Below are 26,517 nucleotides of genomic sequence, written 5' to 3'. Positions count from 1 at the left end.
ATGGAGGGAAAGAAGGATAAGCAGCAGTAAGTGCTGGGCTTTGTTTTTCTATTTCCCCTTCCGAAAAATGTTTTCCTACTTCGGGGGAGGGTTAAGTGAGATCCGATGGTCTTCGGGCCATCGGGGCTTTTCCTCTGCCAATCCCCTTCCTACCTCTCATTTCTAGTATGGAGCGCAATAATACTTTTAAAAACGCACTGTTTACTGGGCACCTACTATGTATCAGGCATTTTACATGCATAGCTTGGCCTAAAATTCTTAACGTCATCTTGAATCATCCACTACTTCCCACACCCCACATGAAATTTATTAGCAAATTCTGTAGGCTTTACCTTTAAAATATATCCAGGATCCACCACGATTCATCACTTCCACCGTCATTACCACCCTGGCCCAAGGACCAGCGTCTCTTACCTGCATCCTGAAGAAGTCTTTGCTGCGCCCCTCGCCCCTCTGCAGCCTCCTCAATGCAGTCTTCTGAGTGGTCATTTTACAACGTAAAGTTAGATCACTGTTCTCTCTTGGCCATTGCAGAGGAAAAGCTAAGGCCCCTACAGCGGCCCATGGGGCCTACACAATGTGCGCCTTTGCCTTACTTGGCCTTGTCTGCTCCTTGCCTCCCTCTCCTCCAGCACTGAGGCCTCCCTGCGTCATCTGCAGTGATTTTCAAAGTGTGGTCCCCAGAACAGCATTAGCATCACCTGGGCGCTCATTTGAAATGCAGTTCTCAGGGGCTCCCCTCCACAGACATACCAAATCAGAAACTCTAGAAGAAGGGCATGATAATTGAGTTTTAACAAGACCTCCAGGTGATTCTGATGTACCCTAAATTTTGAGAACTATTAAATCAAGCAGCTTGTTACAGCTTGTTATGGTGTGGAGCCAGGGGTATGTGCTTCCAAACCTGTATTTTTGTCACTAAAACAGTGGTTCTCAAATTTTAACATGCATGAGAATCACCTAGAGAGCTGGTTAAAACAGTTTCCTGGGAACCTGCCCCAGAGATTATGATTTAGTAGGTTGGGAATGGGACCTGTGAATATGTATTTCTGACAAGCTGACAACTGATGCCAGGGCTGCTACTCCAAGAACTACGCTTGGAGAAGCACCGTCCTGAGGTCAGGTGCTTCTGCTTCCAAGCTTTGGCATTTACACTTCCCTCTGCTAGAATGTGCTTCCTTAGATATCCACTTAGCTCTCTCCCCTCTTTCCTGTCTTTTTTCAGTTGTCACCTTCATAACTCAGCCTCCACCTTATCTAAAAATGCCACCTACCTCCCATATACATGCACTTCTTTCCCCTATTCCCTGCTTTAATTTTGTCCTTAGTACTTAACACCATCTAACAAACTATATATTTTACTTTTTATCTCTCAACTGCCTTACCCCACTAGAATGTAGCCTCTATTTCTTTTGTTACTCCTCTATCCTCAGTGCCTCAAACAGCACTGGACACATTGCTCAATAAATATTTATTGAAAGAATGAATTATTTAATGTTATTCTCACATGTCTCACAATAGCTATTATTGTCCTTATCATGCAAAGGATTGGAAACCAAGGCTCAGATAGTAAATGGCAGAGCTGGGATTCCAACCCAGGTCTGACTTATTTCAGAGCCCATTAGTATTTTTAACTGTGCTTTCCTTCTAGTAAGAGATTACTACAGAACCCTATATATCACATTTATGAGTCAATCTGTAGCCACTCACACCACAGATCCTTCATCACATGAATGCATCAGTATGTGAACAAATAGCTGCGGTCCTTTCCTTAAGGCCTGATTCTAGTACAAATTTATTGTTGGGTTACAACTATGAGAAGCAGATGGAAAAAACTGATGCCAGAAGTCTACAGTGATAAATCAATTAAGGCCTTTAAATAAATTCATCTCTGGAAAGATAACAGAAAAACCTCCAAAGTAATTTACACTTTACCAGTAATCATTTTTTCCAAATCCTTTGCAGAGAGCAACTTTTGCTGGGATGCAGAGAACTGAAATCCAAGGGTACTGAATGTTGTGTGTGTTTTGGATGAGGGTTGGGTGTGTACAGCTAACACAAAGCCAGAGTGAAAAACTAGTCCAGCAGATTCACCAGGAATGTGTAAATAGTATAATGCCAATCTGTTTACCTGCAACAATCAGGACACTTGTCCGGATGTTGGGTACATAATGATGAATGAAACCCGATCGTCACCTTAATGGAACTTATTGGCTTGTACAGGATTATTTGTAGTGCTTACTAGAACACATAAACAAAGAGTAGGTACATAAATGATAAATCATAGTTTGTGTTGTGAAAGAAATGAACAAAGTACTAAAACAGAGAATACATGGAGTGGGGAGGGGGAAATCTAGGAAAAGTTTCTGAGGAGATGACTTCAGCTGAGACCTGAATGGTAATGAGCCAGCTGTTCAGGGAGCTGGGGAAGAGCAGATGCCCTGAGGGGAGAGGAGACTGGTGTGTTCCAGGAACTGCAAGTAGGCAGGCTGGCTGGAGAAGGGAAGGGAGAGAGGCTTGAGTGGTTGAAGAGATTAGCTGGAGCAGGGTCACACAGGGCCTCAGAACTGCGATAAGGAGGAAGTGTTTTATCGTAAATGCAGTGGAAAGCCACTGGAGGCTTTTAGTTGAAAAAAATGACATGGGGTAGAAGAGATGGACCTGCTTTGGTTTGAAGTAAGGTAGGGCCATGGACAAGGCTAAACAGAACTAATCACTTTCTCTATAAATTTCGAATCTTATTCACTCACCTTCCATGGGTCAGGGCTTTGATTTTTTTTTAATTTCTATGTAAAAAGAATCTAAATTCAAATATTTTGTTCTTACCTTTACTTTTCAAGTATGAAAAATTTTAAAATACTCCTATTACTCCTTATTTAAAAGGAGAAAAAATTTATAACTATTCCTTTTAAAATATTTTTTAACATTTAAAAATTTCAATAATTTTTATTTTTGTTCCGGGGTAGTTATTAGAAGCAAAAAATGATGAAATTGAATTAGCTGTTCTGATGTCTGCACAGTGGTCTTTTCCTGAAAAGATAAATAATAGTGCTCATTTGGTAGCTTTTATAAGTTTCCCAGGTGAGCCTTTAAAATTAGTTATCCTTGTCCAGATAGCTAAATTTACTAGGTAACTAACTTTTAAAGAAGATGAGTTAAGATTAGCATGTAACTTAGGCACATGAAAAAATACTGTAAACATAATTTGTAAGAATGATCAAATCACTACTCTTTCTTAACTCCAAGCAAATGAATCTGTACACTACATTGGTATATGGTAATAAATAATCACTATTAACACAAATCTCTTTATCTTTTATATAATTTCGAATGAGAGGATACCCTCCCAAATTTTAATTGCACCAGCCCCTAATAGTTATTAATAAAGCCTAAATTGTCTTGATACTTGAAATATATTTAAATCTAATTTTATGTAATTATGACTCAGCACTGAAATGCTCATTGGATAAATGATATACTATTTAATTCTGTTTTTCAGACAGCATAAAATAGAAGATGCTGGTATACTGTATGTAACTGAAAAAAAAGAAGCGAAACATGAAAAAAAGCCTGGAAAAAGTATTCAACATTCAAAACCATGTGTTGGGAGAGGACATGTATATTATGCTAAATTCATTAACACAAATGTAAGAACATGCAATGAACCAGTTCCCTACATAGATCCCAAAAACGAGCCAGAAGAGCAGGTTGGATTGATGTTCATTATTTACAAATATAGATTTAGATTCAGAAGTGTTTTGAAGGATAATTTTGTCACAGACTACTTAAAGGATATGACAGATCTCAGACTAATATTTTTTATAATCCAATAGTTAAAAGCAGTCAGCTGGAACTATCCTCGCTGATAATTTTGCTTACAAACTATATATATAGGGAAGGAACCCAAATAATTGTTTTTCTAGATCGGGTCAGATTATAGTCACTCAGCAGTGCTTGCAGGGAGGCGGGGTTATTGAAGAAATCTCTAATATTGTATTTGTGACAGATAATATAAAAATTTCCCATGATACTCAGTAATTCAGATACTTTCTATAAAATAGATACCATTTATTGAAAGTGTATGAAGTGCTAGGAATGAGCTAAGCGTTTTGTATAAGTTATATCCTTTAATCTACACAACTTCTAGGAGGTATTATTGGAAATAGTTTAGATGATAACATGCTCTAATATAGTAAATTAACATACCTGAGATTACATAGTAAGCAAATGTCACAGTCATGTTTCTGATCCAGGACTGTTGGTTTAGACAAATCACACTTTTATTCACTATCATATTAAATATATTCCATTCTTTTTTTTAGAATCAGGTTCATTGAGGTATAATTTATTGTATTAATTTCCTATGTTGCTGTTACAAATTACCACAAACTTAAACACTGGCTTAAAGCAACACAAATTTATTCTCAACAGTTCTGAAGCTCAAAAGTACATTATCAGTCTCATTGTCTATTGGGAGAGCTGGTTCCTTCAGGAGGCTCTAAGGAAGAATCCATTTCCTTGCCTTTTCCACCTTCTAGAGGTTGCCTGCCTTGGCTCATGGCCCCTTCTTCAAAGCCAGCAACATACCATCTTCAAATCTATGACTGACTTCCCTGCCTCCTTCTTCTAAGGACCCTTGTTATTATATTGGGGTCGTCAGAAGAAGAGAATCTGGGATAATCTCTCTTTATCAAGATCCTTAACTTAATCACAGCTGCAAAGTCCCTTTTGCCATGTAAGGTTAGATGTAGTTGTGATTTAACTCAACATTTAAATGGAGATTGCTTTTCGTGAGCTCTCTTTACACTGATAACATCAACTGTTCTTGTCACAAAACAGCACACCATGGCCCTGTGTGTGAATGTGAGATCTTTTGGGGGCAGAAATTCCTGTAGTCAAATATGCTTTAATATCATGTAGTAAACCCTTACAAGGGTAGTTTTAAGGCTTTTTTGTTTTATAAACAAATAATTATTGAGGATTTAAAAGATATTGATAGAACATGCCTCTGGGGGAAATAAATGTGGTACAGAAATCCAGGTTAGTGAAGTCCTCATAATTCTTACAAAAGTTAATGAATGACTCTCCTGAGCTCTAGTTCAAGGCCAAGTTTAAACCAAACTGTTAACCCATCCTGAACCCCATAAGGAAAAGAAGCTGGTTGGAAAAGAGAAATATGAAACATAAAGAAATTTAAAAATAAATCTAATTTTCTCTTGTTCCTACTTTGTAGGTGTCTTGAAAAAAATAAATGTACAGAAGTGTTAGTAGCTGCTCTATCAACAAGACTGGGTGATAGCAGCAGTAGAATCTTTGTTTATTAGTGCTCAAAGCTCCATGAGTCAAAGACCTTAAATAGGTGGTGAAAGTGAGTCTGAAATGAAGTAAGAGGATAGGTAAGAGAGGTTCACAGTGGCTGAACAAGGAGGGCTGAACAAGGAGGTACAAAGACCAAAGGTGCATCACAGAGCTAAGTGTTCACATTGGGCATGGAGTGAAAGGAATGGTCATATTTAAACAAAACTAAACCACCCCCTCCAACAACAACAAAAAACCCTTAAATATACTCATTTCCAAGTACCCAAGGAGTAATAAAGAATGCTCATTTCACATATTTGTAACTCTGTAACTTTTATTTAAGATGACAGTTTTCTTTTTAAAGGTTAGCTTGGTTTAAAAAAATTAACTGGCTTATAGTAATACTGACTTTAAAATAAGAGTAAAGAAAATAAAGTTGCCTAAATATTTCAATTGACATATATCTGTTGTCTTATGTATTTTGCTAAGATAATGTCTTTAGAATACCAGATCGGTCAGTTTTATTTATTTACAAGATTTTTAAATGAAATAATCAATTATACAGTTCTACATAGGGACATAAAATTAGTGGTGCTAGAAGAAGTAAAGAGGAGCTTTAGCTCAGTTATTTCCAATGAAAACTAATTTGGTTGTCTTTGTGTTTTTAAATATTGGTAAATATTGATATTTCAAAAAAGATTATACTGGGTCAGTATTTTCCAAAATGTATTTTTTTGGAGCGCTAGCCCTTGCCTATGTGCTCAATAAAATAAAGTTCCGAAGTCAGATATGTTTTGGAAAACCTGTATTTTTATACACCCTCCTCAGAGCTTCACAATTCACATTAGTAGATAAAGGTTCTTGAGAAATCCTGTGGTAAACTTGTTTAACTCAGTATTTGTCACATTTCTTTAACTATGGAAACCTCTTTTATATAACACCTGTTAATATGCTGCAGAACCAGTGTTCCACAGAACACAGTGCAGGAGTAACTGTTATTGTGAATTGTTATTATGAATTGCTTAAAAAGAGGTATTTTTCAGCATTCTTTCTGGTCCACAACAAAACAGAGAGGAACGTAGATACAGTGTAACTCTAGTGTTTGCTATAACACAACAAATGTTTTACAGCCACTGAGCTCTACTAAAAAAATATGATCCTCTATGTGTAAGGTGTTGTCGTAAGTCCACATTTCCCTAGGAATCCATCAAGTATAATTTGATGTCCACAGATCACCACACCACCACGGGCAGCAGCAGCCCTCTTGGCCAGGGTGCCGTAGAGCTTGGCACACCACCTCGTATATTCTCTTAACTGGTTCCTCCAGGATACCCCACTTATTTTTTACTACATTTCCCCTAGGATTCTCCCTTAGTTTCCCAAAGAATGGAAGTAAGTGATGTTTACTGATGCATTTCTGAAGGCAAAGGGCTGACAGAAGTATAACATAGAGAGTGCCTCACGGTGGTTTCCAAATGCGGCTTAGGGGCCCACAGCACAATGGCTCTTAGGCCTTCCAGCAGCCGGGGTTATAAGGAGCCTTGTCGTCAGGAATCACCAGGCACCTCCCTACCGTGGAGCCCCAGTGACGGTCATCCTGCGGCACGAAAAGGGACAGGCTTTGGGCTGGAAGGGAGGACTTCATCCTCTCTCTGGGTACAAAGTTTTGGGGACAACTCTTTCTGTAGGCAAAACCCCCTCTACAATCTGCAAGATGTGGTCTGACCCCCAAAACCTAGGCAAAGCAGTAACATAGAGGACCTTTCCCGGTTTGGTTTATTTAATCATAAATAATTCCACATGCACCTCTCAATCCAATGTAAGTGATGGTACACAGAGCAGTACATTTTTATTCTTAGTCTTTCTCTTCGGTGTGAGGTGAAGGAAAAAAAATAAGCCTCTGCCTTTACCTTTTGTCTTATAATCTCTCTGAGTAAATGCTTGGACCAAAAAGGCATGCACGTGTGCCTGGGTGCATACACACGCTCTTCCAGGAAGGAACCAGACTTTTCAGGCATAGGGCAGACTATCCAGAAATAGAAAAGATAAACACAACAGTTTTTGAAACTGTTGGATTTCATTCTCCTGAAGTGAAGATTCATCCAATTGACAACACTAATCAGAACACTCACCAACTATAAGGGTCTTGAAGTCATCAATCACACCTAAGGAAAAACTACTCATTATTTCCTTTATACATATTTGTGAAACCAAAGAGACCATTTTAGTAAAATTCTAAACTCAAGTCTTCTTGAAAGGTGAATTATCTCTGCTTTAAGGTAGCTTTTGCACTACACTCTTGTTTAAGAAAAAAATTGAAGTCTGCCAGACATCGTGGTTCACTTATTCCAGAGTCACTTCTCCAGTAACTTGGATGTTAGCAAAATAAGTTTCAGATCAACAAAAGAAGATATAAAGACTGCGCCTTAAAACCTTGTCATAGAGGATTTCTCAGGATATTTACTTAGAGCCTCTTTATTTTTATTTTTGAAATAAGTTAAATAAATTTGTGTTTATCTGGCTTTGCCCTCCACAGCAGATTTCCTATAGCAATGTAGCACGGAAATTAGAGGCGTGCACAGACAAATGACGGACTGAATTGAGGCGGCTCTGCTACCTGTTAGTGATACACCTTGGGGAAGTTACTTTATCTCCCAGCAGTTTTCTCATCTGTACAGTGGGTGTACCCACCTCATAGAATTGTGATGAGAATAAGCGAGAAAAGGCCTAGACCTTGCAACGTAATAAGCACCGTGGTAATCACGGAGTTAGGAAGAGCTGCAAGAAGCAGGCACTCTGACGACAGTAAGACGTGACTATTTTGAGCCAGAGAGTGAGAAGACACCATCTGTGTAGTGATATGTCCTAGAATTCCTAGGGTCTACATCAAGTAGGTGTAATTCACCTTTAAGTCCATTCTGAAAAATGAGGCATTGGCTGATCTTTCCTACTCTCCAAAATTCCCCACTTCCTACATTTCTTTGATTTCTGCAAACATTCATTTTTACCCCTGGTTACAGGTTGTCATTGGCCTAGAAACTGGCCCTCATTTCCAGTTGCAAAGTGAGTTCGGACTCTGTCTTCATCTGTGCAGGCCTTAGGGCTCTCTTTGGTTCATGTCCACCCCATCTTTTTCAGTTTGAAGATGACTTCCCTGAATGAAGAACCTAAAGTTGAATAGCTCTGACTTTCAGCTCTAAGCAGAGTACTCTTCTCCAAATTCTAAGCCTTTCCTTGATTTCTTGCTACAACAGAATTTTTTCCCACAGAACGCCCTATTTTTGCTGCTTGGTATATTTCATGAATCTCTTCTAAGCTTCTTGATAGTCTCCTGACAAGCTGACTCCATTAAAGTGTTTCTCCTTTGAATCTGATTTTGTGCACCGCTTGTACACACACCTGTCTCCTTGAAAACTAAGCTCATTTGAAAGCTAACTGCCTATGTAGTCACACAAGTTTCTTTAGATGCCTCCTTCTTTTTATATCAATGTAGCTTCAATTGTATTTTCAGAATTTAACTTATTAGAATCTCATATTTCTCCACCTTGAATCATATTTTAAAGTCTCTGACAATGCAATCATAGTTGATCTTTTAAAAGGCTGATCTCTTCCCTTAAAGCCCCAGGTAGGTGTTGGAACATACCCAAGGTTACTTTCATTCTCTAATATCCAAGGACTCTGAGGTGTCAAGTTCCCTTTTCCCAAGGTTCTCTTCTACCTGATCAACCAGATTAAAAAAAATTCTTTTAGTCAGTACTAAGTTGAGTAACAATTCACCTCACTGCTTTCTGAACTTCTAAGAGATCAAACGTGCTAATGAAGAATCTTCATTTCCTGCATACTTAGTTCAGGTTTTATTATCAGAAATTCAGTAACATTGGAGATACTTCTGCTTAGAACAATGTTTCTCAAACTGAATCATTAGTGAGTTATAAATCAATGTGGACTGCAGCCAGCCTTATGAGATGAAATAGAAAAGTAATATAATAGAAAAATAGCCAAGTGCACTGAGTGTAGTAAGAATAAGTATTGTTTTGTGAAACCTCTAGTTTTATGTATATGTATGCAGTGGGTGCTCTTGCATGACAGAAAATGTATTTCATGGTGTGGGTCATGGACTAAAAACTTTGAAAACCACCATCTTAGATGATAATACATTATTTGTATTGCCATAATGAAAAGTATAGAATATAAGTTTTAGATTAAATCATGTTTACTATATACATATGCATACGTGTGTACATATGCATATTTATATATATATAAATGGTAGTACAAAACATAGAAACATAACTATTTTGTTGATTTTTACCACTCCATCTGTTGATAGAAGGTAGTTTAAGAAATTAGCAGCTGTATTTTAGCTACAATTATATGACAATGCATTTTTAAGTGCCTCTTAGGAAATACAGTCTTTGTGAAAATATATTTAGTCCTAGATTGCAGAACTCTATTTTAGTACTAGAAAGTCCAATAACTTGTTGAATCAAATTACTGAGCATCAAACACATGAAAATGAAAATGTCCTACAATATCCAATTTTGTGTTTCCATTTTTTTTTTTCCATGAAGGGTGACTGGTGGTCACATGGTAAAGGACTGGAAAATCCCTTCCAACCACCTTATGACACTAAGAGCACCCAGAGGAGTGACTTTAAAAAACCAACATGTCCATTTGTTTCTCCAGTCAAATACAGCAAGTTGCTAAAGCCTTCTTATGGAATAGGTAAGGTTAGCATTTCTCCACTGTCTCAGGTTACTGCTATCAAATTAAGATGTATTAGATGTGCTTGCACCTCCTGGGAAAATTAGTCCTCTACAGGAGTTGAAAATACACATGCAGCAAGTACAGCCCTTGACAAGTTTGTTCCTTATCCCTTCCTAGTGGATAACTTAGCTCCAAATATGTTTAATACAGCAAAATAAAAATTGTAATGATCATTGATAACACCAGCTTCCAAGTCAGAAATTTAGTAGCATTCTGCTCATTATTGCCAGCAAACTTTAAAAATTATAACTGTTAGGCAACACTATAGGGCAGTATTTTTCAAAGTGCGCATTGAGGGGCACTGGTTTTTTGGGGATTTGTTTTTCCAAATTTTTGAATTTTATTTTATTTATTTTTTTTATACAGCAGGTTCTTTTTAGTTATCTATTTTATACATATTAGTGTATACATGTCAATCCCAATCTCCCAGTTCATCCCACCACCACCACCACCACCCCCCAACCCCGCTTTCCCCCCTTGGTGTCCATATGTTTCTTCTCTGCATCTCTGTCTCTATTTCTGCCCTGCAAACTGGTTCATCTGTGCCATTTTTCTAGGTTCCACATATATGTGTTAATATATAGTATTTGTTTTTCTCTTTCTGACTTACTTCACTCTGTATGACAGTCTCTAGATCCATCCACGTCTCTACAAATGACCCAATTTCGTTCCCTTTTATGGCTGAGTAATATTCCATTGTAGGTATGTACCACATCTTCTTTATCCATTCGTCTGTTGATGGGCATTTAGGTTGCTTCCATGACCTGGCTATTGTAAATAGTGTTGCAATGAACATTGGGGTACATGTGTCTTTTTGAATTATGGTTTTCTCTGGGTATATGCCCAGTAGTGGGATTGCTAGGTCATATGCAAATTCAATTTTAGTTTTTTAAGGAACCTCCATACTGTTCTCCATAGTGGCTGTATCAATTTACATTCCCACCAACAGTGCAAGAGTGTTCCCTTTTCTCCACACCCTCTCCAGCATTTGTTGTTTGTAGATTTTCTGATGAGGAGCACTAGTTTTTATGATGTTTATAGCTACTGCTCAAAACACAGGGGAAGTCAAATAAGTTTTGGAAAAACTGAATTTATAAAGTTAAACAGTTTTGTTTTTTTTTTTTTTTACTACAGAACTCTTAAAACCCTTATTCTAAGCATAAGCATAATGAATTTCCAAGAAGAGGAATAAAGAATGCTATGTTTTCCCAATATTGACAACTTTACCTTTTTTCAGATCATCTCACATGACTGGTATCCCACAAAACATAATTTAGGAAATACTGTTCTATACAGTAGTCATACATTTTGAGATCTAAAATTTGTTTTACCTGACAATGTCATTATAATAATCTAAGTCTTTCACATTTATTCAAGTTGTATCTGTTTCTTAACCCAGTACTACTCATCTCTACCGCAGGAGTAGAATTTTTAGCAGGTCTTAAAGAAGTGCAGGATCAAGTCCAAACAAAAATGTATTTATTGAATACCCGCTCTGTTCTCACCCCATACAAAAGTTCACAAGATAAACATCAAATTTTCTGAACACGACAGTAGGCAGCGAAGGATTACTTTTAGACGTCAACAGTCCCTCAGTTTTAGCCTTCTGGCCTCTGTGATTGGCCAGTCTAATTAAGGATACAAAGGGCAGCTAGATTGAAGGTCAGGATATTAGAAAATGGTCATATTTAACATGATTTCCACCTCAAGGGTGGTAGTTAATAGGGAGGGCCTACTATTAGATAGTCTATAACAATGGCGTCTCTTTTAGCAAGGTAATAAAGTTTCCAATTCTGATTCAAGATGGTAGACTGAGCACAAACATCTAAATCCCCTGCCTCCCAAGACCCTATTGAATGATAGCAAAGCAGTCAACCCATAAAGGACCCATAAAGGTGAAAAGAATGGAAGGAAGAGCTTTCTGGATTTTGAGAAGGAATGGAAGACTGTTGATGGATAAAAAAGAGCACAGAAGCAATAGCCTAGGATATACAGAAGGAGATGCAGTGAAGAAGAGCCAATCTGCCTGAAACAAAACAAAACAAAACAAACAAAAGTATCTGAAGGCTCGGTCAGCAGACAAAGCATAACAGAAACGGGGGGAGGGGAGAATCAGAGGGTTATTTGAAAGTCTGTCTCTTAAATAACTGCTCCAGTCATGAGCACTCTACCCTCTCCCAACATTAAGACTGCTAGAGCCCATTGTCTCAGCTAGATGTCAACTACCACACTAGTTACTTTAGTATTTCAAACTGGTCTCCTGTCCTATTCTTAATTTATGAATGGACAACCAAAGATTAGAATTATGCCAAATTATATATTTTTTAGGTCTGGAGGATAAAATCAAGGAAATATCACAGAGCATAAAATAACAACAACAACAAAACCTTAGAAAATATGAGAGAATAAAAGCAAAATGGAGAATCAGTCTTGGAGGTCCAACTTTTCCGGAGCTCCAGAAAAGAGTAAAAATGAAGGCGAGATAATGATATCCACACATAACATTTATTAAGCATATACTATTTGCCAGGTTCTTTATGGAACTTTCTAAGTGTTTACTCATTCAATTCTCACACCAACCCTATGGCATATAATAGTATAGTAATACTATTAATACTCTCATTTTTCAGATGAGAAAGCAAGCACAGAGTTTAAATAATTTGCCCAAGGCTACACAGCAAATAATTGGTGTTTGAACTTAGTCTCACTCTAGTACCTGTAAATATAACCAGTACTCTACACAGCCTCTAGAAAGATAATAAGAAGATAGTTTCCCAACATAAAGAAGAGCCATTGAAAGGGTCTACTGGGTGTATCTAAGTATGAAGGGAAAAAAGATACACACCTATACATCATTATGAAATTGCAAAACAATAATTATAAAGAGAAGATTCCAGAAGTTTCCATTAAAAGAAAACTAAGTCACCACCTAAGGAATAAGTATATGGAATCAAGCAACACGGATGGAAGAGCACAATGGAGTTAATGTCTTCAAAGTTCTCAGGGGGCGACTTCCCTGGTGGCGCAGTGGTTGAGAGTCTGCCTGCCAATGCAGGGGACACGGGTTCGGGCCCTGGTCCGGGAGGATCCCACATGCCGCGGCGCAACGAAGCCCGTGCGCCACAACTACTGAGCCTGTGCTCTAGAGCCCGCGAGCCACAAGTGCTGGGGCCCGTGCACCTGGAACCCGTGCTCCGCAACAAGAGAGGCCACCGCAATGAGAGGCCCACGCGCCACAACGGGGAGTGGCCCCCACTCACCGCAACTGGAGAGAGCCCAAGCGCAGCAACAGAGACCTGACACAGCCAAAATAAAAAAAATTAAAAAATAAAAAAGTTCTCAGGGGAAATCATTTTTAACCTAGAAAAGAGGATTTATTTGACATGTACACTAGAACCTTTTTTTTCCCCAAGTGGCACTGGGTATTGCACCCACTGAGAAAGAAATGTAGTCCTAGCACAACATTTGGCTCTTAAGTGAACAAAATTCATGTAATTGTATTGTAAGTGCTATTTAGTAGTTAACTTTTAGCATCATTCTATAGACACAATATGGAAAATTTAAATATGGTTACAGATCAGAATTATGTTATCAGCTGTAAGAAGAAAAATAAATATACAGTTGACAGAAGATGGGAAGTAGAAGAGGAGAAGGGTGCTAATATCACTATTTAACATATGAGTCCTCAAGAGAGACTACCCAAAATAGATGAAACACGGAATAGAAGATTAAGGCTGAAGTCAAAGGAATTAATACAAGTACCAATTTCTGTCTCCAGCCCTGGCTTCTTTCCTGAGCTTCAAGCCTGCATATCCAACCAACTACTTAACATCTCTTCCTGGATAACTAATCTCCTTTTCAAGCTTAACATGGCTAGAATAGAACATTTCATTTCTCCCATCCAAACCTATCCCCCCCATCTCAATTAATGTCATTTCTATTCCCCCAGATGCTCAAGTTTTGAGACCTAGAAGTCATTCTAAAACTCCCTACCCTCTACAGCCAATCCATCTTGACACCTCTATCTCCAAATTCTATCCCAAATTATCTTACCAATATAGTGAAGCCACTACTATCCTGCTTCCTTTCTTCCTCCTCCATAATGTTTTCCACACCATCGTCAGATGGATCTTTTAAAAACATGAATGACATCACTCTTCCCCTTTGGAGGCTCTAGCTACTTCTCACTGTTTGTAGAGTAAATTTCAAATCTTTGCCATGGCCTACATGGTCCTATTTGACCTGCCAAATCTACCTAAGTCTCCTATTGCTCCTGATAGCTTGGTATGGGGATTTAGAGAAGGGGCAAATAACTCAGACCAAGGAGGTAGAGAATACTCTGAAAGTCATGCTTGTTTCAGAACCAGTTTATGCCTGTGTACTTGTTACTGTATTTCTATAACTTAATTACATATTATAAATTAAAATCTGAGTAAGAAAAAAAGCAGTTGTTTCTATAAAACATTCAAAGTTGAATACTTTACAAAGACTTGCTAAAAGGTTAATCACTAACTTTAAAAATGCTAATTAAGCATGGGTAAAATAACTATAAGAGAAGAGCTAGAGTGAATTTTTTAAATCTTGAAAGACGCTGTACTCATTTTCCTTCAAATGCATCCTTAAGTTTCCATTCTGTGTTAAAGAAACGGAAAATAAAAAGGATACATTAGGGGTGTGGTTTGTGCAAGAAATACAAAGTGGAATTCCAACCAACAGACACTCCTCAAAGAAAATGCCTTTGCATTTCAATAAAATTTTGGTGAATGAACTGGTTAAAGGAAAATAAGTATGGTTTACATAATTTTCTATGATTCTTTGCCTTAACTGACTTTTTTGTTAACTAACCAGTCAGGTCTCAGTACTTTATCATAAGGAGCAGTTGTTTCTTCTCTAGTTCAATAAGGGATGTGGTGGAAGATGAGACAGAGAGATAGGCTTTGTTCTAAGATGATCAGGCACGGCACGGCCATTTCATAAGGGAACAACCATAATCAGTGTCTGTAGGTCTGTCAATTTTCCCTTAGAGGAATCCTCCAAGCCTCTGCCTGGAGTAGGGGACAGAAAATCTGGGAGTCTCTCAAACAGTCTTCAGTTTACAGCTTCAACTTGTACCACTTCCCATGCTCCCTGCCTCAGAAGCTTCTGATGCCTCCAATTCCCTAGCCTCACTGGAAGGCTGTGGCATGAATTGGCTTGATTTTCACCCCCCCTCCTCCTCCACAAGCCCTTAGCTTCCAGTTTACTGGGCTCTACTCAACTCAATTGCCACTTATCCATCTGCTTTCCAGTTTCCAAATTTGTTAATATCTTTGCTCACATTTAGTTCTCTTTTTTCCTTAAGGCTTTAAGCCCTTTTAATTTCTTTACTATCATTGTACTATCTTCTTCCTCTCTCTCTCTGTTCTTTTACTGGTATTTCTCATTGCCAAAATCATTATTATATTCCAGGTCCTACCACTATGCCCAGACTCAACAAATATTTACTGATTAGTTTAATGATAATTACATATTATTCAACAGATTAAAGTCATAATGTAATTTTAACTAATATACACACCACAATATAAACCTGCAATTTATTCATATTTTAGATGGTGTTTGGATACTAGATGAGAATGATATTTAAAAGAAAATATTTTATGTAACATTTAAAAATATGTATATAAACTAGTCTGTATATGCCAGATTTTTAATGTATATATATATGTGTGTGTATATATATATGCATATAGACAGAAAATATATAAACATGCATTAATAGCAAAAGTCATCTCATAGTCATTCTGTTCCATCAGCCTACTTAATTACGTCTGGTTTTTGGCATTTCAGCAATGTCATCTTGTACTGATAATGAAAGTGCCCTTTATGTCTTGTACCACCACACAATTTCCTGGCTGCCATCCATGGTCATTTCAACAAACGGCTATGCTCCATCATATCTGAGTTCCTGTAAGAATGAGTGTTCACTTTTGGTTTTATATAATAAAACTTTATGAATTGGAAAAGCTGATCTAATTGGTAAGGGAGGTGTTTCATACTTAAATAAAACTTTGGCTGTTTATCAATTACTTGATATTTTAACATTCTTTAAAATTGTGAATTCAGATACGGTGCTAAAAATATTTTTCTAAAATAGGTTTTAGTTTGTGTTGCTTCTTTTGCATCAAGGTATAACATAACAATGATTTCTTGCTACAGTTGTATTCAAGTTACTCTTTCTCACTGTATTGTGAAAATCTGTACTGTTATTTTTACATTAATAATCCTTTTATGTAAGATGAAAATAAATACTACTTAGAAGAATGGGGTTTCTAATAGAAAAATAATACTGATGAATGTTTTTTAAGTAGATACAAATGAAAAGTTAAGAAAATTTCTCAAAACAAAAGCTGCTAAATTCGCATCAATATGACGAGCAAGTTGTGTGTTTGAATAAATCCTGGCTTTGTTGATAAAATATAGATGGCTAGACACCAACTTGTTTGGTGTATCCTTGTTTGGAAAATTCCTATTTTAATTAGAAGTTTCCAAGAAACAGAGAGTGGATTTCAAACATTCTTCATAGACTTTGGCTTACTTTTTGTAAGCCTCATCGAACAAGGCTTCTTTTAAGTAATTATTTTGGGTCCGATTTGAATTCTTAAGTAGAGTAACCACTAAGAACTTGAATATCTTCTTTGATGTTTTCCCACTTAGATGATCTTCACTATTGTGGGCTTCTTTAAAAATCACATATATTTGCATAAATGAACATGGTAGTTATGTCTACTTTTAATAGGTATAATGTCTGGGTAAGGAACTTCTTTCTATAATAGTTTAGATTACCTTTCTTGCCCCTTTATTAGTCCCCATGAAGATTTTTTTTAAGTTATTATTTTCAAGATTCTGGGAGGTTCTAGATCACTATATAAAAGATGATTCATTTTAATTGATTTAATTGACTTCCTTCTGAAGTCTTTCTGTTTGTTATCTGCATAACAAGTCACTCCAACATTTAGTTGCTTAAAACAACAATCATTTTATTTGCTCATGATTCTGCAGTCTGGGCTGGGCTCAGGTGGGCAGTTCTTTGGCTGTTCTTGCTGGTGGGCACTTGAGTGGCTGAATTTAGTTGGTAGGTCGTCTGGGGACTGAACTCAGCTGCGACACTGGAATGATTGGGCCTCTCCTTCTCCATTTGGTCTCTGCGTGTGGTTTCTCCAGCAGGGTAAATGGAACTGGCATAGTATTGCTTCTGCCACATCCTATTGGTTGAAGCTAATCACAAGGCCAGTGCACATTCACAAGGGGACTGTACAAGGATGCGAATACTGGGAGGCCTGATTCCTTGGGGCCACCAATGTAACACCTTACTTCAATGTCTTTAAATAGTCCTTTCCATGAGAGTTTAGGAATGGCCAACTCTTCACTTTTCTTTGTCTGAAAAGGTCTTTAAATTGCCCTCACTCTTTAATAGATGAAACTATAGCTGGGTATAGAATTCTAGATTCATAGTTACTTAGCTTTTACACTAAGAAGGTATTATTCCATTGTCATCTGGATTCTATTGTTATGTCAGGTCTGAAAGCAGTCCAGTTGTTAATCCTTTGAAGGTAACTTGTTTCAGTAGAAGATTTTTTATGTTCTATGGGGGTCTTTGCATACAGAAAGAGTTATTTATATTCATTTATGGTTAAATTAATATTCTAGTTTTAACATTATAAATTTTAAAATATTTCTTTAAGCCCTTAATTTTTAAATATTGTATAATATTAGAATAGTAAGTTTCACTTGTTCTTTGATGTTTAATTAACTCAGCTTGAACAAATGAAATACTCCTTAACAATGACTTATTTACAAACATAGTCAATTAAATTCCATTAATATTTTAAGCTGCGTTTGTTGATTTAATTAAATTCTGTTTTCCTCTTAACACTTTAAATACCTAACAAGGAAAACGTAGAACTTTGACAATCAAAACCTTCCCAAACAATTAAAAAATTCTTGTAAATCTAATAAATTAAACCTATAAATATAGTAAATACAGATATGTCAAACATTTTAATACTGTTTATAAACTTAATCATATTTCCCTAAAACTGTCAACACTAGAAAACTATTAGATCAAATTTTCTTCTGACATATTATATAACAAATTATAGATTTAGTTGTATTTGCTTTATCATCTCTGCATTTAATCCCAAACCTTCCCAAAATTAAAAGACTTACTGAATATTTATTTTAGAAGAACTGTGTTGGTTGGTAGAATACTGGTTTTGAATATTAGTAAAGTATTAAATTATTTGTTTTGAAAAAAAGTTACCCTGTGACCAATCTTTATTTGTTACCCTATATGAAAAATATGCAATATACTATTTGTATTAAATCTAGTTTATGGCGAGGTATTTTTGTTATCATTACAGAGGGCTTTTAATGATGATACAGATTTTGCTCTATGCATTTCTCTCACTAAGACATCAATTTGGTAACTTAAATTCATCATACTTTAAGTTTTCCTTACAGTAGGTGGATATGCCCTGTGTTGTCCAAGGATAGGTTCCTGTGTGGGAAATTGCTGGCATTGGATTTTAAGCAGGTAGGAGGCATAAAAGTTTCTAGTTTGGGTCAGCTTCTTGTTTGCCCCAACTATTATTGTCATTAAGGGCAGCTGCCCTGTTAAACAATTGCCCTTGATTGTTTTTGACAAATGCCTTTGGGGGAAAGGCTATTTACACTAAGAGAGGCTGAGTCATGTCTATAAAGACAAGCCCTAGGAATGGAGTTTCCAAAGAACTGCCAGCCAGGTTAAATAACGATTCTTTGAGTTAATGTTTGTGGGAAGATCCAAAGCCAGTGGGTCTTTACAGTGGCTGCTAAGCTTCTTGCTGATTTTCACCATAAATTCAGGGCTGTTAATTTCCAAGGCTTATGCCAAGGTGGGGAGAGGGACATGAAAACTGGGCCAAAGGCCTGCTTTTATTACAGAGATTAAGCCATTTTTCTTCAATAAATGCTTCTCAGATTGTTGCAAGCCTTTGGTTAATTTCCAAAGTTCTGAAAAAGTTGATTTTGATTATTTTTGCCAATGTTCTCATTGCTTTTATGGAGAAGCAGTTTTTTTGGAGGTTTTTACTCTGCCATTCCCACTGATGTCCTATCCCTTTTAATTTTCATGCTACAAATATTTTTTCCCAACCTATCATCTCTGTTAACTTTGCTCATGGTGTACAGAAATAAATTTTGATGTAATCAAGTTTATTAAGTTTTCACCTATGGTTTGTGCATTGGGTGTTTATGATGAGTTTTCCTACCCTTAGGTCACAAAAATATTCTCCTACGTTTTCTTCTCTTGGTTTTATCATTTTACCCTCCATAATTATGTATTTAACTCTATAGCCCAACTTTATGTGCAGTATTAAATAGGGAACCTATTCCATTTTTCTCCATGCAGTGAACAAGTTTTCTGGATACCATCTACTAAACAATCTACACTTCCGTCATTAACTTGGGAGACCTCCTTAATTGTATGTTAGGGATCCCTATATGAATAAGTCTGTCTCTGAACTCTCCGTTACATTCCTTAGGTTAATTTTCAGTCCTTGGATCATTACTAAAATGTTTTAATGATATAGATTTTTAGCTTGTCTTAATATCTGATAGGGAAATTCCTCATTCTTTGCTCTTCCTTTTCGCAGTTAAGCTCTCTATTTATGGACCTATATTTCTCCATTTCAACTTTGGAATTTATGACATTTCTCAAAATATCCAGCTAGAATTTTGATTGGGTTGTGTTGACATTATAGATTAATTTAGGAAAAACTGTCACCTTTACAGTAACATACTATCCCGTCCTATCTAAGGGAATGGAAAGTCTATTCAGCTCAATTTTTGTCTTTGAGTTAAAAAATTTTCTCTATAGAGGTCTTGTGAATTCTTACTTTCTATAAACTTTATACTGTATAGTTTTATTTCTACAGGGACTGTATCTTATTTTTCCTTTTGTTTTCTAGTAGGTTATTTTTATTATAGCAAAATGCTTTTGATTTTTGTACACTTGTCTGCTTGCCTTGCTACACCCTTATTCTCATTATTGATTCTAGTGGTTTTTCTATTCAGGTAATTATATTACCTACAAATAATGACAGTTTTTTCTTTTCCTTTGCAATCATTATACTACTTTTTTCATTTTTTATAATACTCACCGGAATCTCCATTAATATGTTAAACAGTAGAGTTTTAGTTCTGAGTTATAGGTGTAATACTTATTTTTCTGTTCTTTAGTCATTGTCTTTTTAAGGAGGCAAAACGTTTTGTTATTTTCTTCCATATACCTTAGGCACCCTCCTTGATTTATTTCTATTCTTATTTGAGTTCTTCCTCTAGAAATTTTTTGAAGTGGTCTGTTTATGGGGAAACGTTCTGAGGCCTTCTTTGCCTCCCAATATTTTTTAATTTTGGCTTCATGGTTAAACAACAGTTTGGTTGGATATAAAAATTCCAGGCTTAAAGTTTTTTTCCCTTTAATATTTAAAAGACATTAATAAGTTATTATGTGTCCAATGTTGTCAAATTTGATATAAATCTGCTTCTTACTCCTTTGTAGGTAATCTACCTCTCCTCTTTGAAACGCTTAGAATTTTTTCTTTGTCTCAGATGACCTTATATTTCTCTATAAAGTGTCTTACATGTGAGTTATTTCTTATCTACCATGCAGGACTGGGAGGAGAGTGAGCCAAGTGAGAGGTCTAGGGTGCAAAATGTAAGGAGGCACTCACTCCCAGGATCATGCAAGTGCCTCCTTACATTTTGCATCCCATGAGCCTCACTTGCCTCATCCTACTCCTGGCCCTGCTACCTGTTTGGTAATCTGTGAGCCCTTTCAATCTGAGGTCTTTGGGCTTTCTTTAATTCTTATGTATTTATCATCCTTATTTCTTTAAACATTTCCTTTTCTCTGTTTCTTCTTCCAGGTTTCCTGAATTATAGTGTTGGTATTTCTACCATCAATGTCTCTTAGCTTTTCTATTTTTATTTCTTCATCCTTTCCAGATTCCTTCTGGGAGAGCGTCTCAGTCTGATTTTCTAGTTCATAAATCTTATTTTTTATCTCATCATTTCTACTTCAACTATTATATTTTTATTTCTGATATTTTACATGATTCTTTTTTATGACCTCTTATTCTTGCTTTATATTAAAAATACCTTCTGTACCTTTGAGTATATTTGTTATGCTTATTTTATTCTTGGTACATAGGTTCTAATAACTCTGCTTCACATACTGTATATTTTAAATCTTATTGTCTTTCTTTTACAATGTCTCTCTAGTTTATCTTAGGTCATATTCCCCAAGGGGAATTATCAGCCCTGTGTGGGCAAAGGCTAAAGACCAGGGTCTGGCTTGTGTACCTCTCAATGAATTTAAGGAAAGAAGATGAAGGTCAGGCTGGAGAGGGTCAGGCCTGACAAAACCAGTTTTGACCATCTCCATTTGTTGTCCCTATTTGAGACCAATCCTCTACTCAGGGCTCCACTCCTTTCCCCTTTAAACTCCTAAAAAGAGGCATCACCGAGAGAAAGCAATCTCTTGACATTTTTAATCCACCAGCACTGACAGTTGCTCCGGGAGTGCTGGAGAAGGAAATGCCCAAGGGGCTGCATGCATCCATTTTCATCAGCTCCTTACCCTGGAGGGATTTCTGTGCTGCTCCAGTGTTACTAAGTTGACAGCACATGGCTAGACTGTTGCTGCCAGTTTCTGCCGCCCTGAGGCAAACAGTGATCTTCCCAAAGCAATGTGGGGGAAAGTCAAGAGCAGATTTTAAAAGCTCTCCCAACCTATTCTCTACTGTCTACATCTGATCTCCCTACCCTCCAGCCCAAGCTGCCACCAACCCTTCATGGCAGTTTACTAAACCCTTTGGTTTTCTCCCAGCATTTTGATAGTTCATTACATTCATGCTTCTCCTCTTCCATGGTTTCCCTTTTGTCAGGATGCTAAAGAGCTTGTCCCTTGCCTAACTTAGAAGTCCCTTTCTAATTTGACCCAGCATTCTAGAGACTTTATAAACATTGTCTTTAATCCTCACAGCTCTGAAAGCAAATTACTATTATCCCCATTTTAGAGAGAAGAAATTGAATCTCAGTGAAGTTAAGTGATTTGTCCAAAGTGACACAGCTAGGAAATGCAGTAGAGCTGGAATTTGAAAGCACGTCTATCTTATCCCAAAGCCCATGCTTTGGATACTCCATTAACGCCACCTGATTAATGCCTAAATTTAGAGCTGCTTCATTTTATTCAAAGAGTTATCAGACTATGTTCCTGGAAACACTAACATTCTGTGAGCCAGACCATGGCGTTCACCCCAAAACTGATAGTCTTTTCCGATTTGGTGGAAAAATATAACTTATGGTCAGAATTTCTCAATGTAATAGTTGTCCACAAATTTATGTTAAATCTTTGGCACCTGCTCTCTTTTGTGTGCTAGCAAATCCTAAAAGAAAGGTAATGATTAAGTAGAAAATGAGTTTTGAGTATCTGATCTCAATTAGAAATCAAGGAAATGTTATCAATTAGCATTTTTCCCTGCTAGCTAGAAAAGATTGCCATCTCACATTATGTAATATAAAAATGTTGGAATAATTATCATTCTAGGTAGTAAAATTAGTTTATATCAATGTCTGAATATTGAATTGAATTCATGAATACTTAATAAATGTGAATTTACTAACATATTTTTCCTTCTTATATAACCTCCCTAATTTTAAAGTCATGGTTTTTCAAAATTAAATTTTATTTTTTAATAGTTAATACAGGCATAACAGTACAAAATTCAAATGGTACAATAGGGGAAAGAGTGAAAGTGAATCCACCTTTCTCCACCTCTGTCCTCCAGCCAGCTAATTCTCTCCCCCTGCAACAACCACTGTTATCAGTTTCTTGTTATCACTTCATAGATATGGTAGGTGTACATATTATCTTATGTATATATTTTTCCATAAAAGGGAGAAATTTTTAATTTTTTCCTTGCCAGAATTTTATGTCACTAAACTGGGTGTTACTCTGACTCCTTACATAACGTTGTGTGCTAAAAGCAAAACTAAAGTGAGTTTTTAAAATTATTAAAAATTTTAAACATAGAGAAACCAATATAATGAACCCCTATATAGCTATTACACAGATTGAAAGATTATTTAAAAGTGATTTTAAAAGAATTTAATACTCTCACAAATTTTCAGAGCCTTTGTCAATGGGAAATGAAAAGAATTGTGTGTTCAACTCTAAGTGCAGCAGCTCTGGAATCTTCCAGTTCATTTGTCAGTGCTAGCAGGGAGCAACTTACGCATAAATTTCTCAAAGCCTTTTCAGTAGTAAAAATAAGTTGACAAATAAATTGTACTTATGCTTTTCCTAATACTTTGGTTGGTATATGTGCAAGAAGCAGATTTAACAGTTGATTTTTAAAAGCCATTATTACATTAGTATTAGTTTTTAAAATTACTAGCAATTCCACATGTGGGGCTAATTTGGTTGTTTTGATTTGGTTCTTTTCATGGAGAAAGAATGATGATTCTATTATAGTATTATTTAGATGTGTTTAGGTAACCTTTCATACTTAAAAGAATTTAGTTTCATTAACATTTTTGATAAAGCAAAAATATTATGAATACTGATTACATTTCCATATACAACTCTTTTATCCTGACTTCACAAAATCTCTTTTTTTCCCCTTAGTTCCACTTGCCTCTCCTGATGCATCAGCAGAACTCCAAAAGAATTTTATAGAACGCATCTCTTTTTCACATCAATATGATGCCAGGAAAACACCCAATGAGCCCATCTGGGGAAAGGTGAGTCAGTATTTAGAATCAATTACTTAATACTTTATGATGGGATAGATTTATGGTAGAAGTCTAAGCCTTTCAAGTCATAATCATATTTCTCAAAGTTGATTTAAACAAACTAACATGGTTATTAGGAGGATAAAATCTTAACCACATGTCATAGTCAAAACTAAAGAATGATGTCATAATTTTGGATCAGTCTTTGGAATTTGGTTCAAATTATTAAAATCATTCACTTAAGGTAATATCAAAGCAACCTGCTAAATTTTTTGATATGCTTATGTATGTGTGTGCCAGGGGGATGCATATAAGTTTTATAAATTGAACAGTAATGTAATAGTCAATTACTGGATTTTTTCCCAACTACAGATGTTTCTTTTCATATTTCACCATAGCTAATAATAATAACATTTCACAACAACTATTAGTTGTTGGAAGTAATAGACGTTTGTGATGCAATCATAAATCCTTAGGTCTATGAACTGCAGTTTCTATCGTATCCATAGCAACCTGCAGAGCAAGAAATGAAATTGGATATGAATAGTCTCATACAATTCAAATGACAGAAAAATTGAGAATGGGAGATAATGAGATGCCACTCCTTTGACTTTCTGTTTTTCCCTTCCTGTTCATTTTCTGGTGCACCCTTGTTCATAATTTGTTTAAATGGTTCACCAATAATTATTATGCTGCCGTCTTCAGTTTTGAACTAAGGTGACAGCCAATGAAGAGGCAGAGAAATAAGTGCCTGCTTCAATCAGGACTTGAGCTAATAACATGAACTCAGGTCACAGCTGCATCTTCCAGCAACTTGTGTGCCCTGGTTAACGTCAACTTTGTTTTCCTTTCCAGCGACATGGAGTTTTTGTGCAGACAGAGATAAAACCAGGGAGGAGGCCAACAGTTCCTAAGAGAACAGAGGTATTACTGAATGCTCCAGGGTCATGCTCATCAGAACAGTCCAAAAAAACAGAGAAAGGAAACTCAGCGGAAAGCAAAATGATCTCACCCGGTCTCTGCCGACAAAATTCCCAGGAGTTGTTAGAGACTAAAACTCACTTATCAGAAACAGACGTCAGAGAGGCAGCCAACACATGTCCCAGAAGTCTTGAGAGAAGGGAGAAGATTGCAGACGTCTTTCAAATAACTGCAGTAAATGCTCTTCTCACCAGGCATGATCCTTTAAGTCCACCAATAAAAAGTCAGGATAAATCAGGATAAACTACCTTCTTCAAATAAAAACATAGTCCTTAGAATGTAGACGATTTCAGAATCATTATACAGGCCCTCACATTTGCTTTTTCTGTTATCAATAACCTCAAAAATGACAATTTACATAAATGGGAAAGTGAAAAAAGTTAATAAAATACACCAAAAATTTAAGTGTGGTCTCCAGTGAGTGATGGATATGAGACATATTTCTATGTTAGATTGTTGCTAGCCATGGCTCTAGAATCAAACCGGGGTTGGAATTTTGGCTTAACCACATATAGGCTGTGTGATTTTGGGTAAATTACTTAACCTCTCTCGAGTTCAGTTTCCTCATCTGTAAAATTAGGATAATTGTAACTTCATAAGGATATTGAGCATGAGATCATACACATTGATCAGTGATCAATGTAATCACATTATCACTATTACTATAATTAAAATTTCAATTTAAGGATAACATTCTCCTATAAGCTTGAATTCTCCTCCTTATTCTAAAACTTTGAACCCTTCTATATACAATTAAGAGTGTAAAAACTAAAAATCTTTCTCCCAGTACAAGATACACACACACACTTTTAATTGAAAGGCATGAGTACCTAGAATATCAAAATATTTCCTAAATTGATTTCTATTTTATTTAAATTATTTCTAGCACTAACTCAACCTTTGCTTTTTGGCAGAGTTTGGTATGGGTAATTTTACCAGTTATTCTATTTGGTACATTTTTTTGTGCCAAAAATGTATCTACTATAAGCTGTGTTATGTTGCACACAAGTGGAAGTAGGTGAAGTATTCCTCTGCTGCCCCAAAGAGTATTTACATGCCCAACAAATTTCCACGGGAACATATCCGTTGTACACTATTATCTGTAGTACTGGTAAGACTACAGGTGTATCTTTATTCCTCCACTGAAGACATTTTAATAGACTGCAAACAAATGAATGCCATTATTAAATATTTGTGTATTGGGAACTTCTGGTTCTTACAACATGGCAGATTAAGGCAAATAGTGAACCCCTTTCATTACAAACACCTTGAAATGCTGAATAAAATGGAACAATAAATAAACATATAGCCCAACTCACAAAACAGAGAAACCCTCATGTTTCAAAATAAAGAACTTGCTTATTTTATGTATTAATATATATCTTGAAGATCTTTTCTTGTCAACACATGTAGACTACCTCATTATTTTAACAGCAGCATAGTCTTCCATAGTATAGATATACTATATAACTGGAGCAATAAGAACATTAGCTTTGATGTGAATGGGGGAAGGGAATGGAGGTTGTTAGCAGATCTGGAGAGAGGTCTTACAGGCTAGGGACCTGAAAAAATATTTTTTTAAAAGTGTACACTGTTTTAAAAAAAGACTATGGACTTGAATTTTAATTCACATTGGAACAGAGATGGAAATTT

At 36.3% G+C, this 26,517-nt stretch overlaps 1 protein-coding gene across 1 annotated transcript; it reads left to right on the top strand.

Annotated features, from left to right (window-relative positions):
- C12H2orf73 (chromosome 12 C2orf73 homolog) lies at window positions 1-25,107 on the top strand. The gene is made up of 5 exons (XM_007190019.2): window positions 1-26; window positions 3,500-3,707; window positions 9,870-10,023; window positions 23,777-23,892; window positions 24,739-25,107. Exons 1-5 carry the CDS (start codon window positions 1-3, stop codon window positions 25,105-25,107), a joined length of 873 nt encoding a protein of 290 aa, XP_007190081.1.
- Window positions 25,108-26,517: the final 1,410 nt, after the last annotated feature.

This window comes from Balaenoptera acutorostrata, chromosome 12, assembly GCF_949987535.1.
Source record: "Balaenoptera acutorostrata chromosome 12, mBalAcu1.1, whole genome shotgun sequence".
Lineage (NCBI taxonomy): Eukaryota > Metazoa > Chordata > Mammalia > Artiodactyla > Balaenopteridae > Balaenoptera > Balaenoptera acutorostrata.
This window is presented reverse-complemented; position numbering and strand designations above follow the sequence as displayed.

Bases quoted from the DNA above. Each gene is read 5' to 3' on its own strand.
- C12H2orf73 (XM_007190019.2), top strand. From the start codon at position 1: ATGGAGGGAAAGAAGGATAAGCAGCA. The intron at 27-3,499 runs GTAAGTGCTGGG...TCTGTTTTTCAG, and splicing joins GGAAAGAAGGATAAGCAGCA to ACAGCATAAAATAGAAGATG. The intron at 10,024-23,776 runs GTAAGGTTAGCA...TTTTCCCCTTAG, and splicing joins AAAGCCTTCTTATGGAATAG to TTCCACTTGCCTCTCCTGAT.